Source organism: Astatotilapia calliptera, chromosome 14 (assembly GCF_964374335.1).
Source record: "Astatotilapia calliptera chromosome 14, fAstCal68.1, whole genome shotgun sequence".
NCBI classification, from domain to species: Eukaryota; Metazoa; Chordata; class Actinopteri; order Cichliformes; family Cichlidae; genus Astatotilapia; species Astatotilapia calliptera.
In genome coordinates this window covers 32,553,472-32,568,118 of record NC_137435.1, presented here as the reverse complement: position 1 = coordinate 32,568,118, position 14,647 = coordinate 32,553,472, and the positions used below count along the sequence as shown (strand labels likewise).

The 14,647-nt window shown below is 42.2% G+C and overlaps 2 protein-coding genes across 3 annotated transcripts; one reads left to right on the top strand and one right to left on the bottom strand.

Moving 5' to 3' along the window:
• Positions 1-704: 704 nt before the first annotated feature.
• LOC113036556 (proteasome subunit alpha type-6-like) lies at positions 705-7,254 on the bottom strand. Its single transcript, XM_026192975.2, has 7 exons — positions 6,789-7,254; positions 6,195-6,289; positions 5,143-5,224; positions 4,825-4,980; positions 4,454-4,632; positions 1,501-1,595; positions 705-1,208 (listed from the first exon to the last, which is right to left on the bottom strand). The coding sequence occupies exons 1-7, from the start codon at positions 6,862-6,864 to the stop codon at positions 1,151-1,153; spliced, it is 741 nt and encodes a 246-aa protein (XP_026048760.1). The 5' UTR covers positions 6,865-7,254; the 3' UTR covers positions 705-1,150.
• LOC113036555 (inositol-tetrakisphosphate 1-kinase-like) lies at positions 7,102-13,695 on the top strand. Of its 2 annotated transcripts, XM_026192972.2 has the most exons (10): positions 7,102-7,380; positions 7,517-7,541; positions 11,200-11,322; positions 11,514-11,631; positions 11,719-11,820; positions 11,980-12,020; positions 12,140-12,305; positions 12,549-12,616; positions 12,702-12,864; positions 12,939-13,695. In XM_026192972.2, exons 1-10 carry the CDS (start codon positions 7,247-7,249, stop codon positions 13,076-13,078), a joined length of 1,080 nt encoding a protein of 359 aa, XP_026048757.2. In that variant the 5' UTR covers positions 7,102-7,246; the 3' UTR covers positions 13,079-13,695. The 2 variants fall into 2 exon arrangements, with proteins under 2 accessions (XP_026048757.2, XP_026048759.2); XM_026192974.2 differs by lacking the exons at positions 11,980-12,020; positions 12,140-12,305 and having other exon boundaries at positions 7,103-7,380.
• Positions 13,696-14,647: the final 952 nt, after the last annotated feature.

Here is a 14,647-nt window from a genome sequence, read left to right as displayed (position 1 = left end):
TTATTAATAATGTAGGATCACAGTTTAACTTCTGTAAACTAACAGGATATTCATGTAATCTGCTTCTAATAATAAAGTAAAAGCATAAACACGCTGCTGTTCTCTGTCATTGTACGTGTTCATTTTAAGAGTGAATATGTGCGTGCGTGGCTGAGAAACACTTATCCTTTCAGACTGCCAGGTGACATTTTGTAAATGGTGGGTCACAGTGTGTCTTTCTGGTGGACTGGCAAGACACACAACAAGGGACAAATAACAAAGTGGAAATGCACGATTGGCAGTGTGACACACATACAGACACGCAATCCCCAAAGACTTGGAAGCGTAATAGTTTACAAGAGTCAAAATAGATTTCTGTAAATAGAAAAGTACAAAGAAGAACAAATTCTGTTATGAAATACTCAGAGGCTGGAAGCAGGCACACCACTGCCATCTAGTGGTCACAAGAAGAAACGCAGGACATTCAACAGTGAATAACAGGCAGAGAAGCCACATACATTTCAACACAAGAGCCTCATAAACTGTGATTGCTTTTTGAAATTAAATCTGCTTTAGCTGCAGCTAACATAAATGAACACATGAATGTTTCTAATGGCCTCATTAGTCTACCCCGTCTAAATCCTGGATCCTTAGTTCTTGCTCATGAATACGTATCCTTATCCTTAATCCGTTCACATTAAACCAACACACGACATTGCTCAGTCTTCTTTGCATTCAGTTTTATTGTGAGTTGCTTAAAAAGCATTAAGTATGACTCCCAGGGACAGTTTTATTATGATCTTTGGAGAGTGTTGTTATAAACATACAGTCCTAAAAATGCTGTATGATAAATATTATGCACAAACCAGCATCCAACAAAAGTTTAGCTAGTCACTTTAGGTGCAAGATCAAAATTTAAAAATGGCATTACTACTCTATACAGAACTGTTTTAAAAAAGCCCACTGGAGACATGTGTCCTATCACTATGAATCAAACATGTATCGATCCTTTTTAGCACAGTTTCTTCATCAGGTGCGCTTGATTAATCTGTCTGGATATGCAGGTGACCGACTGTGTACAGTGGAACAGCATTGGTAAATTAGACTAAATCAAGCACACCGACTATAGCAGACTATGATAAATCACAGACCGATGTTTGCAAGGGTGTCTCTACTCCCGCTCTGCTATGGCAACCAAGTGGGTTTCAATTTCTTCTTCAGCGAGTGTCCTGCCAGAAGGAGAGGAGGGAGGAAAAGTGGAAGAACAGAAGTCAGACATGGCCATGTTAAGTCCTTCAAAACAGAGAGATTCAAATCCTGTATAATTACCAGACTGACAAAAAAATAAAAAGCATCTGACAAACAATATAAACGAAATGAACCAAAACAAAAAAGTAAACTCGTATTTGCAATAAAAGCACCTAAAATAATAAACAATGCCACGTTTCTTTCAGGGTAAAAATCTAGAGCAGAACCTCAGTCATGACCCATGTGGTGAAACCAGTGTGTGAATGAAGTTACCTGAACTTAGGTTTGTCTTTGGTCACTATGCCGATCTCCAGCTCACTGGCCTTGAAGTCCACTGACAGGACAGAGGACAGACAGGAAATGGCCAACTGGAAAGACAGGAAAGAAAAAATCCTTCAGTCAGAACATTAAAGAGGATTTTCGGTCAGAGCGAAAGCAGAGTACAACTTCACAGACTAACAAGGTGCACAGAGGAGAGAAAGCCGAAAGGAAAATGTTGTTTCAGGTGCGTTTTCCTACAACACAGGTTGTATTGCAAGTCATTCAAAAGGTTTTAATAGTTTTGAGGAATGCTGGTTGATTCTCTGGCATTGGGCGATTTTCAGGCTTGGTTCAGTTTACACTTGGTTAACTGGCCTGACTCCAACATCATGAACAAAATCATGGTTTACACCTGCTTCTATAGTGTGCTCAGGTGACCACTAGTATTCAGGTTTTTAAAGGCCAAGTCAGATTTGACGTTTAAACCCCTCTAAATGTTGACACTGGCTGAACAAAAAGGGAACAGGACAAAAGAAAAAGTACCACCACATCTGCCCTCATGGCTCATTTTTCAAGGGACACATCAGGACACATTAGGGTTTACACTGCAAAAGATATAATATATGGACTAAAGCACAGGCCTACACATTATACCTACAGAATCCTGTTGGTCACAGAGAACCCAGGCCGTGAAGCTCCCAGTGCACACTCTTCTGTTGACGTTAATGTTAGAGAAGGTTTGAACCTCTGCAGTTACTGAGACAGCTGGTGCGCTGAGTGTAATAACGGACTGAAACAGAAGATGGCAGCACCGCATGTACAAGGATGCCAGCTGCCGTTACACCCCGAAGAAGAAGAAGCTCTGTCCCAGAATTCATAGTGCAGCCCAGCTCAGTTTCCAACAATGGCAGCAGCTAGTTAGTTTTAATATTACTCTTATTATTCTTTTTGGGTCACAAAAAAAAAGTTTAACATATTTTCAGGCTGAATGTAGCTGTGTAAACCTCAAATATCTGCTCAGTTTATCAAGACACCACATATTTTCAAAAGCGCTCTGACGTTTTCGGAGACGTCTGTTACCCACTAGCTCGATAGCTAGCCGGGGGCTAGGCTCACTAGAGCCCGTGAGAACACCGGACTCCCGGCAAATCGTTTTCAAACCCACCGCCGTCTTTCGCTACGCAGGTTAAACATGTAATATAAGTCACTTAGATAACTTAAAAATGTTATTCTTTGGCTTTTTTAGTATTTTATTTGTTCCTGAGTAAATCGGTTTGGCTGAGAAATAAAGTTTTTACACAGCTGAATAAACGTCAAGCAGACAACTGATTATCAGAAGTGTGAGATGCTGGAGAATATACTCCAGTGTCCTGTTATATTTTAGATAGCAAGGAGCAGACGGCTGAGTTTATTAAACTTCACTGAAACAACCTGCAGATTTCATTAAAATTTAACAAACTATCATCTTGTCCTTATTTTTAGTTAGCACATACCTTAAATACTTCAAGCTGTAAGCTAATGATAGTTATATAAGAGCAGATGCTGCTGGTGCAGTAAGCTGTACGTTTTACGTCCAATGGATGCATGATCTGATTAGTCGACTAATCGCAAAAATAACGGTGACTAGTCGACTCTCAAAATAATCGTTTGTGGCAGCCCTATTGTAAAGGCAGACTGCATTGCTCGGTGCATGACTTTGTACACATGTGGCAATGGGACTGGCAATACTTGAATTCAAAGATTAAGAGGTGCGGCCCAACACTTTTGTCCATATAGTGTATGTCGTTAAATACATCATAGACAACTCAGCAGGCAGTTTTAGCGATCGTCACACAAAATGTATAATGCCAACCACACACTAGAAGACTTTAAAAGCACTTCTGAAGCATCTAGAGATGCTGTGTCTTGACTGAAAGTTTGTAGTCATAGATTGTAAGATTTTGTAAACACTGGGAATTTTTTTCAGGGTTATTATTTCCAAGTAACCAAATTGCCTTTAACAATATCACACAATGCTGGACAACTGAGCATTAAACAGAAGGTGCTGCATACATAAGATGCCACTGAGAATGAGACCGGAGGAAGAGAAGCTACTGGGTGTCAACCATGTTCATGAAAGTGATTTGCCTGAGCCATGACCAAAGACTTACAACTGAATCAAACGTGGGTGATTCCTATGGAATATGGAGACGACAACAACACCAACTTAAGGCAGCTTTGACTGAGACAATCGAGATGACAGAAAACTGCCAATATTTTGTCGTGACACGGGACATTTGTCTTCGACACTGATATTGCCTGAGAGTTATTTGGTGTAAGGCCAGCATCAGTGATTCTTTACAGGTGAGATGACCTGAGACATGTAAGCAGGGTTCATGTTACTGGAAACGTCACACTTTATGAGGTAAGTTCAGAGTCACATGAATGGCAATGTGAAACTGTTATAAGGACAGGCTGCTATGGTTCATTGTCACATTGACCTGTTTGCTCACAGGTCATCCTCTTGTAAATCATATCTCAATCAGAGATGCTGAAATCATGCAACACCCTCTCCTTCACTGACATACAACCACTGAGATGTTGATATTCTAACAAAGGTAAAAGGCCAAGTGCATCAGAGGCTGCTATTCTGGGAATGAGCAGGTATAGGAAAAACAAATTCAACAATGCATGATGAGCTAATCCTAGGTGAGGCAGATAATTTCAAGGCAGTGACTATACCAGTGATAAAGGCACAGATTTGACTTTTGCAGGATGTAAAAACATCCTGTATAACGACAGACAGGAATCCAGTGTTTTATTCAGGGACACTGTTGGTATACCTTGGCCTTTCTGTTGGAGGACAATCCTTTCGATTCCACCCAGCAGCTTTTACCACCACCGCATAACTCACCTTTTCGACTAAAATTGGAGGCATCGCATCAATAATTCAGAGAAAGTGTGTTTTCATCAAGCTTCATTTTACCTGCACTGTCCTGTCATGGTTGAGTTCTGGCTTTTTCTTCAGCTTCTTCTCCAGGTAGCTGTTAGCCTCCGTCTGTTTGGCTCCAACCGCCGTGGCTCTGAAGCCACAGTAATAGCCTGCCGGGTCGCATTTATAAAGGACAGGACCGTGCTGGGGGTCAATGGCCACCATGATCATACCTGGGAGCACATGGGGACAACTTAAGACAGCCGTCCTTCAGATTGTGAACATTCAGTGCACATGCAGTCAGTTTTTAATGAGCTCTTATATGTGTTATTAATGTGTCCCTTAAATTAAACTGTCTTAACTATTAATTATATCTATATATTAACGCAAATAAAATGTGAAAATGCACGTAAGCGCCTACTTACAGCAGCCTAGAGGTCTCATTTCAGCATTCTGCGTGTACACCTGAGAGATATCAGCCAACCTGCGACACAACACGTCTGCCGTGATGTCATAACCAAATTTATACTTCCATTCCCCAGCTTCCACTCGGGCCCGGTGAACCTGGGAACGACTGTCAGCTGCACAGAAACAACAGGATTTGAGTGTAATTACACACAAAAAGAACATCAACACTTTAACAACACATACATCACGTCTCATATTTATTCATTATTATTTATGACAGCACAGCATACACATTATCATAATGAAATGCATGCTGTTAAGTGATGTATACATACCATTGTGCCCGGTCATCACGCAGCCAATGCGAGGTGTTAGTTTGAACATGTTGGTCACAGTGGAAGAGTCCAGCAGCTTATCCTGTAGGAAAAATGATCCAACTTTATAAATCTAGACACTGCAGTATTTTGTCAAAGTAACAATTTAGACTCATGAAATGCATCTCTGATGGTTTTAAGCACTTTGATCTTCTGATAATTTCCTTTTTCCTTTTCTTTTGTTTTTTGTGATGTTCTTTTTCCAGGGTCTTTTTCTCTAATTCACATAGGATGAAATATTTATACATGGGATCAATTATATACAGACACCCCCACTAATCATTGGTTAAATGTGCCTTAGCAAGCTGGACACTTTTGGTAGCCATCAAAAAGGTTCTAGTATAATTCTGGCTGGATATATGACCAGTCCTTCTGCTCGAATTGGTAGAGTTCATTTATTTTGGTTTTTAGGAACATCATGACATCTGAAGCATAGTCCACAAATTTTCAACAGGGCTAAGGTTGGTTCTTTGGGTACTGCTACATCTTGTACCAGTACCACTGGTACAGCAAAACAGCCCAAGGGCAACTTAAGACCACTACTATGCTTGACAGCTTATACAGTGAGTGCTCTTGGGTTTGAAAGCCGCAGCTTTACTCCTCTAACATACCTCTTGCCATTGTGGCCAAATAGCTCAATATTTGTCTTGTCTGGCATTAAAACCTTTCTCCAGAAGGCCTTTGTGGTCTCTGAAAGACCCTGCCTTTCACCCTATCATAGTTCCAGCCTTCCTGTAACCCTAAATTGGATAAATGAATGGGTCTCCTGGATCATATCTGGATCCGTGCACACTCCATAACATCCATAAATGCAGTGACTAGATGATGAAGCTGACATAGGAGAATAAAAAACATGCCAAAGGTGTGTTTGAGGCCCTATCGCGTTATATACAGGGTATCTTATTCAAGCTTTTTGCTGACATGCTTTGAGTCATAAGTGGCCTCACTGTTTGGCTTCAGCTCACATCATCATCATCAGCATCATCACTAGTGAGACGCGTTTGAGGTCTTACCGGAACTTTCTTTTGTGTGACCACCACCGAGGTGTCCTTACCCCGGATCCCAACGGAGGTCAACCCGCCCTGAGAGATGGCTTTGAAGGCATACTCTGCATCGCAGCACAAGACACATATGAGAAAAAATAACAACATAAACCTCCCCCTTTATTTTTTTAATCTGATTATTTAATTTATGAGGGGGAAGGCACCGAGTTAGCCCATGATAGTTAGGAAAACAACTTAGAGGAACTATTTTTTTCTCTTTTCGGGATACTTTAAACACTAAAAGCACACATAAAGAATAAAACTAACTCAAACTAACTACTAACTGTGTGCAGTTATTCATATTGCAATTTAACTAGGTTATAAACATTCAAGCTTGAGTAAAAACAGGTATAGCAACTAGTACGTGTTCAACTTGGACGCTAACCGTACTCCGCACCGAAACCAGAAGAAGCTAGCTACTTTTGCTCCATCATGTTCTTGTAGTGTTGTTTCGATTAGCAGCAGCAGGTAGCTCACACCTGGTAATGACTGTGCTACTGTACTGTACACTAGGCATGGTCCGGGTTTGCTGTTAGCTAACACACAACAGAAAATGTCCCTTACCGACTTGGTACAGGCGGCCCTCTGGTGAAAAAATGGTGATGTGTCGGTCAAAACCTGCGTTGGACCCTCGGGACATCTTCCTCCTTGTGACCTCAGGTGAACTTTACTCAATATGTCTATATGAGCACGCAAATAATCGATACTTCGAGTGTTTTTCAAGAGTCAGATAATAGGAAATGACATGCCTGTGCTACTGCCGTGAAAGCAGGCTAATGGAGTAACTTCCCCGACAGGATTTTTACTTTCTCTTTCAGTTTTTCGCTCAGAGCGGCTCCATGACCGGCCCCGGCCGCTTTAATTGGATGGCAGCGCCAACGAGGAAGTCAGAGACTTTACTAGTTAAACTGGCCCTCTCGCTCCTCCTGTGCGGACTCAGACAACCATGACTCATGACTGTCCCCATAAAAGAGCGAGAGGACTCGACACTCCCGAGCAGAAGTGGCAGAGGGAAGGGATGAATGGATCGTCTGTCCGTGCGCGTGTGCGGTCCCTCGGCTGCAGGGGTCCGGATGTCAGAGCGCAGGGTGGGCTGCTGGCTCAGTGACAAGAAGCGCAGGAGGATGAACCTAGACGCGTTCATACGGTTCTGTGCGTAAGTGTACTTATTGTTTTACTATGAGGCTATTCAACTGTAAAATTCTCTATACTGAATGATTTGTCAGCATAGTCTTGTTCATTATGTCTAACATAACAATAGACAATAAGCATTTTAATATTTTTTCCTACAGACACCATGGAGTGGAAGTGGTAAAGGTGAGTTCTTTTCGCCCATGAAATCTTGGCTGTGTGTTAAATCTTAAATCACAATGGCGAGTCACATGAAATGCGAGGCTGAAGACTGGCCAGTTTATTTTATTTGTTACGTATTCGTGTTGATAATTACAGTTTAATTAAGACGAGTGGAACAAGGCAGTGTGTGAGTGATGCTGTGTCAGACTCCAAGGAGTAAGATGATTGTAAAAGCCTAAATTAGGGGAAAATTATTAATTTTTTTTAGTGTAAAGGCTAAAAACTTTCTTGTTTGTGTGTGTGTGGGCGAACATGCTTAACATTGCATGTCTTTGTAAGTGCGTGACGGTAGATGGATGTTTTCATACTTGCTTGATAGCTGTGACACTAGATTATGAACACTATGCGCTCATAGTCACATACTTGCGGCCACAACATTAGCAGTTAGTATCGCAGCCACCTGCGGCCACCTGCTATAATCTGCTTGTAGTGAACTTGCAACCCATCCGTGATCATAACTGTTCAGACATTTAACTGCACGCAAATATCTTCATATACTACTGCATGGGTGTGTAAAACCACCTGGGTGTGTTTTATGGTGATTTAGATTTCAGGAGCAGAGATCAGGAAGTGACTCTTTTTTCTTGTCTGAAAGATTTGCTGGTGGCTTAAAACGAAGCATTAAGCAATACCAAAAGAAAATCAAAAGAACTGCGTGAACAAGGTCTATATATATTTCATGTGGTGTCTTAACCTTTTACATACTGTGTGATGTCATGAAGTTGACCTTGCTTCTGGAAGTTATTACGAGTCACTGTGTTGCAATCTATTGACTGTAGGTGTGCCAGTGACAAGGCCCTGCTAATGTACATAATTATCTACTGGCTCTGTGGTTTGGTTGTAAAACGTCTGATCCCTCCTGAAGCCAAGACAGCTGTCACCCCCAGAGGTCAACTCTTTTGTTTTTTTTCTTTGTTCTCTTCTCGAATCATATAAGGCTTAAAGACAGTGCTGACTTTCTATTTGGTTTTATTTATATGGCACCAAATCACAAGAACATTCACCTTCAGTCAGATTACTCCCCTATGACAAGGCGCTTGGTCATAGGTTTCCAAGGTTTCTAGGAAAAGTGGCCACAATTCAAAGAAACACCCCTGCTGTCCTTGCTGCTGACTACCGGTTGGATATGCAATGATTTCAAACTTAAAGTAATAACACAGACTCATTTGATCATGTCTTGTAGCACACGCTTTTTTGGGATGCGATATTCAAATTAGCTTTATTCTTGTTTTATCACTGTTATAGACAGAATGGGGATATTATCAATGCAAACAGTAACACCTGTGTTTTTCCTGCTCAGCCATTTGAAAATTTGACTTTCTATATTTTTTGATGATCACTCCTTAATTGGTGCAGTGATCAGCTACATGTGCTAAAACAAACTGCCATTTGCAACTGTACATTTATTACACTTCAAGACTGCACAAATGAAGATAATATGAGTGATAATATGAGAATTTAGCTATATTAAACTCCTACAGCATAGATTGGCTACATCTATTATGGCTTACAGCTGCACCACCCTGAGCACACCCAATCTGATTTGACCTAAAAGATAAGCACAGTTGTTTAGAGACAGCCCGAGAGCGCCAGGGTCTGTAGGTTTAGTGGGTGGGTCATGTGGTAATTGTAAAGTTAGTGCTTTGATCCCCAGTTCCTCCAGTCTGCATGTCAAGCGAGATACTGAACCTTGAGTTGCTCCTCGTGCATTGATTGGAGTGTGTGTGTGTGAACATTATAAGGTATGGATATGTGTGCGAATGGGTTCAGTTCAATTAAATTTTTTTTATTTATATAGCACCGAATCACAGCAAGTTTCCTCAAGGTGCTGTATATTGTAAGGGAAACACCCTACTGTAATACAGAGAAAATCCCAACAGTCTAATGACGACCTGTGAGCAAACACTTGCTGGCAGTGGGAGGGAAAAAAACTCGCTTTCAAAAGGAAGATGTCTGTGAAGGTTCTCAGTCATCCAGGTCATCGTAGTCAAAGGAGCTTGCAAAGAAAAGCGTCTGGACTTCTTTAAGTTGCTTGAAGACGTTTCACCTCTCATCCGAGAAGCTTCTTCAGTTCTAAGGTCAAATGGTGGAGAGTCCCAGATATAAACCTAGTGGGAGTAACCCCCCACAGAGGGACAAAAGGACCCCCCGATGATCCTCTAATCGCCTGAGCCAAGGTGTGAAACTGGGTGTGGGTCCAAATCAGGAGTAATCAGGACCCTACACCACCGGGCAGAACATGTTCCCTCTGAGCCTGAAGGAAAAAAGAAGGAACACACACATGTAAAGGAAGCACTCAAAACTTGCAGCTATCCTAAATGGGCGTTTTTAAAGTCAGCAAAGAGGCACAGAAGAGAAGATCAGACACCAGCGAGTGAGGATAAGAAGGACAGACGCAACAACATTGTCATCCCCTATGTAGCCGGTGTATCAGAGAAACTCAGGAGAGTTTTCTCCAAGCATGACATCCCAGTGTATTTCAGACCCAGCAACACGCTCAGACAGAAACTGGTTCACCCGAAAGACAAAATGCCAAAACACAAACTTAACAATGTGGTGTATGCTGTACAGTGCAGCGAGGAATGCTCAGACCTCTACATTGGAGAGACCAAACAGCCACTTCACAAGTGCATGGCACAACACAGAAGAGCCACCTCCACAGGACAAGACTCAGCAGTCCATCTGCATCTTAAGGATAAAGGACACTCTTTCGAGGATGTCAATGTTCACATTTTGGACAGAGAGGACAGATGGTTTGAAAGAGGAGTGAAAGAAGCCATCTATCATCTATGTCCACTGTGAGCGACCATCTTTGAACAGAGGCGGTGGTTTACGACACCAACTCTCTGCCATCTATAATCCAGTTTTGAGTTCCCTTCCCAGACGCCTTAACGCCCACTCACATCCTGGGCCATCTGATCTTAGGAATTCGCATGATAAGTGGGGCCAGGTTTCACAATGAGCTCACCCGAAACTCTGGCTGATTGGGACCCACGCCCAGTTTCCCACCTTGGCTCAGGCGATTAGAGGATCATCAGGGGGTCCTTTTGTCCCTCTGTGGGGGGATACTCCCACTAGGTTTATATCTGGGACTCTCCACCATTTGACATTAGAACTGAAGAAGCTTCTCGGATGAGAGGTGAAACGTCTTCAAGCAACTTAAAGAAGTCCAGACGCTTTTCTTTGCAAGCTCCTTTGACTTTCAAAAGGAAGATACCTCCTGCAGATCCAGTCTCAAGGAGGGGCAGCCATCTGTGAGACCAATTGGGGGTGAGGGGAGGAAGACAGAGATTTTAATAATTAATGATTAAAAACAGAGTTTATAAATGTGTATAAATATATATAGAGACTGAAGAAGAAACACTCAGTGCATCATGGGAAGCCCCTAGCAGCCTAGGTGTATTGCAGCGTAACAAAGGGAGGATTCAAGGTCACCCGATCCGGCCCTAACTACATGAAAAAGGAAAGTTTAAGTCTAGTCCTAAAAGTAGAGAGGGAGTCTGTCTCACTAATCCAAACTGGGATTAAAGAATAAGATAATGAAGCTTGTAATAAAAAGTAGAAAATTCTATATTAAAAGAAGTTCATCAACATAGCCTGTACATTTTTTTTTCTATTGTAGATTGATCTCACTCAGCCCCTGGGCCCTCAGGGACCCTTTGACATCATCCTTCACAAGCTGTCTGACGTAATTGTGGAAGCTGAGCACAATAGCCAATCACAGCAGCTCCTTGATAACTTTCAGGTAATGCTGCACCTATTTAAACTATTCATGTTGCAAGTCCAGTAAACTGTGTGTTCATCTGGGGCTGCTGACAGAGGATACTCCAGTACCCTCTGCATGTAGTCTTTTAATCTCGGGTGTTAATAATAATGGTGCAGCTGGACGTTTTCATTAATGAGCAGTTAGTGACTCCTCTCTCTTTCCCACCACAGAGTTATGTTTCAGCTCATCCTGACACAGTGCTGCTGGATCCCCTGCCTGCCATGGCTAAACTATTAGACCGCTTTATCTCGGGTCGGATAATGAGCCAACTGAACAGTTCACTCCGAGGTGACTGCAGCTTCTTAGCCCAACGGTAACACAACTTACAGCTCAATCGCAGATATTAACAGTTACTCATTCTTCTTTGTTTGTCAGACTGGCGTATCTGCAGTCCCCCATGCCTCGAGGTCCACAGTGGCAGTGACCTGTCATCCATTCAGCAGGCTGTGATAAGACAGGGCCTAACATTTCCTCTCAGTCAGTTCACTTAATGTCTGTCCTCCACATTTCTTACTTATTATCTTTGTGTGCATGCATGCATGTGTGTGTGTGACTGAAGCCTGGAGGTAACATGCAATTCAGTTTTATAAAAATAAAATACTAACACACAAACACTTCCTCTTTTCCTCACCTCAGTTTGTAAAACCAGAGTGGCACACGGCTCATATTCACATGAGGTAGCTGATTTGGTTTTTCCTGCCTCGCAAAATCCCACTTGATATCTACTAACTACTAACTGTAAAATGTATTCTTGTAAGTTTCCATTTCTTAATCTCATGTGGTCTCCATGCTGCAGATGTGTCTGCTCTTCAGTGCAGCCAGTCTGGCTGATATCCATCCCCCCTGTGTGCTTCAGAGTTTTGTGAACCACGGAGCCGTTTTGTACAAAGTGTTTGTGGTAGGAGACAAGCACTGCTGCGTAGAGAGACCCTCTATCAAGAACTTTCCCTCCGGCCCCTGTGGTCAGTTTCCACCCCGCCAATATTCCTTTCGTCTTTCCCGTCTTTTATCATTTAACTTTATATTTTAACTTTTTTTTTAACTCACTTGCATCGCCCTTACCTTTCTTGCTTTTCCTTTCGTTTTGTGTCCCTTCCTTTTGAGTTCCAGCATTTCATTTTCTCTACTACTTTTACTTTCATGTGCCACTGTTATCACCTAGTTTTGCTTTCTGTATAACAGTTTCTCTTTCTCCCTGCCTGCAGACAGGAAGACCATCTTCTTCAACAGCCAAAAGGTGTCCAAACCAGAGTCGAACTCTAATCTCACGTCTGTGAGTAATATTTCGGACTTAGTTTAAAGCAACAGGTCAAATGCTGCTCATGTCCACCATAAAATGCCACGTCTCATATTCTAAGGTGGATGAACATATGGTGGACCCGCCTTCTCCCAGCTCAGATGCTGTGGCCGCCCTCGTCAAGGAGCTCCGAGCTCAGCTCGGCATGGCCCTGTTTGGCGTGGATGTCATCGTCAACATAGGAACGCACGCGCTCACCGTCATCGACATCAACATTTTCCCAGGTAGTGCCGGAGTACACAGTGACTTACACACAGGAAGACACTGTCGTTTTCTGATGCGCTCTTTTCTCTGCTAGGCTACGAGGGCATGCCTCAGTTTTTCTCCTCTCTGCTCAGCCACATCCAGTCAGTGTTGGACAAACACGCCGCTGCTGGTTCACACACTACAGGTGGTTCCTCTGAGGAAACAGTGGGTGTTTGTCACCCCAGGAGTTGATCACGGATAAGCAAAACTTGATCCCGAACTTTATCCTCTTCAAAACACACTAATTACTTTGACCTGCTAATTGTCTCTGCTCTGTTAAGGCCAACAAACAAGCAAAAAAAAAAAAGGCAACCTACAGTACTTGAGTATACTTTTCTGTTTATTGATTGACAGGTAGCATAGAAGAAGATACAGCAGGCACAAAATATAGCACTCTGATTGGCCAGTAATAATACAAATGCCTTTTTTAATCACTTTTTTCCATATTGTGTCATATGTCCTCTATGCTGAGCGCGTCACCTCCCCACAGACGTTTCCTGCAGTGATCCTGCTGGTTTGTGAGATTCATTTTGTATTTCTATAGAAAAAGGAACTACAGTACATTCATGTTGATTAACCTTTGAGCGAACAAGCATCTCCTCTTTGGAATAGATTGCTATAACATCGTCAGTGTTGATTCATAACGTGTATTATTACCACGTGTTTACACAAGTTGACCGTCGGCTCGGCCAGTGTTCAAATACATAAACGTATCGTAAATCTCGGCCTTGTAGAAAAAAGAGAAATATTTGTATACGAGTACCACATGATGCACTTTGATTACATATTAAAATACATTAAATAATTCAGTATTTGGCTAATTATTGCATTCGCGTGTGCTCTAGTCTATACTGTGTTATTGCACTAAGTGGGCCTCCAGTAGCAACCCTGTTAATCCTGCACTAAGTGCATATCTGCCCAGTGTCCTCTTGGGGGCGGTGTTGCTTCATATTTCCCATGACCTTGGCTTACAGACCACATATCTGATATTTACAGAAATGACATGACAGCCATTAAAACTGGGATGTAACACTACCTAGTATTTATCGACGTTATTGTCGGTGTCACTGTTACCAAAAAGACAACAAATGGCTTTAGTTTTTCCTCTCCTCCTTCCTTCAGCTCCTCCTTGGCTTGTTAAGATAAGAGTGCAAAGCTGGCTGAGAAACCTGAGGTGACACTTTTAGACCTTGTAAGCTGTAAGTACATCACCTCCTTCTGCCACACGATCAACCAGGCAAAAGACAAACTTAAAGTGTGACGTACGTGCAAGTGTGTGTTTCGCTCGTGTCACCCCGGTTCGTCGCAAACAGTCTGGCTGTAACAGTGCGTGCGCCGAATGAAACAAACAATCTTCATTTCTACTTAAGTCGCCAAAGAAATTAAGAGGAGATAACGACTTCCTCCTGGGTACAAATATCAGCAGTATCGTTAACAGTCGGAACAGCAGGGTACACACAGTTATCAGTTATTGCACAAAATATACTGTATATTAAAATACACTAACTACTTATAATAGGGAAACTGTATTTTTTTTTCCTGAAACAAGAACACGCCATCAAAGATGAAACCTTCAGAGTAAAAGAAGCGCTGATTGCTATGATCATGACTCTTCGTGGCTGACAATCTGCAATCAAACTAACATCTGAATGAAAGTGCTGAAATGCTATTGCATCTATCGCCTGTCTACCTCACGCACGTTATTTACAGATACTCGAGAAGACAGGGGCAACGGTGATGAGCACAAGCTTTCAGATTCTC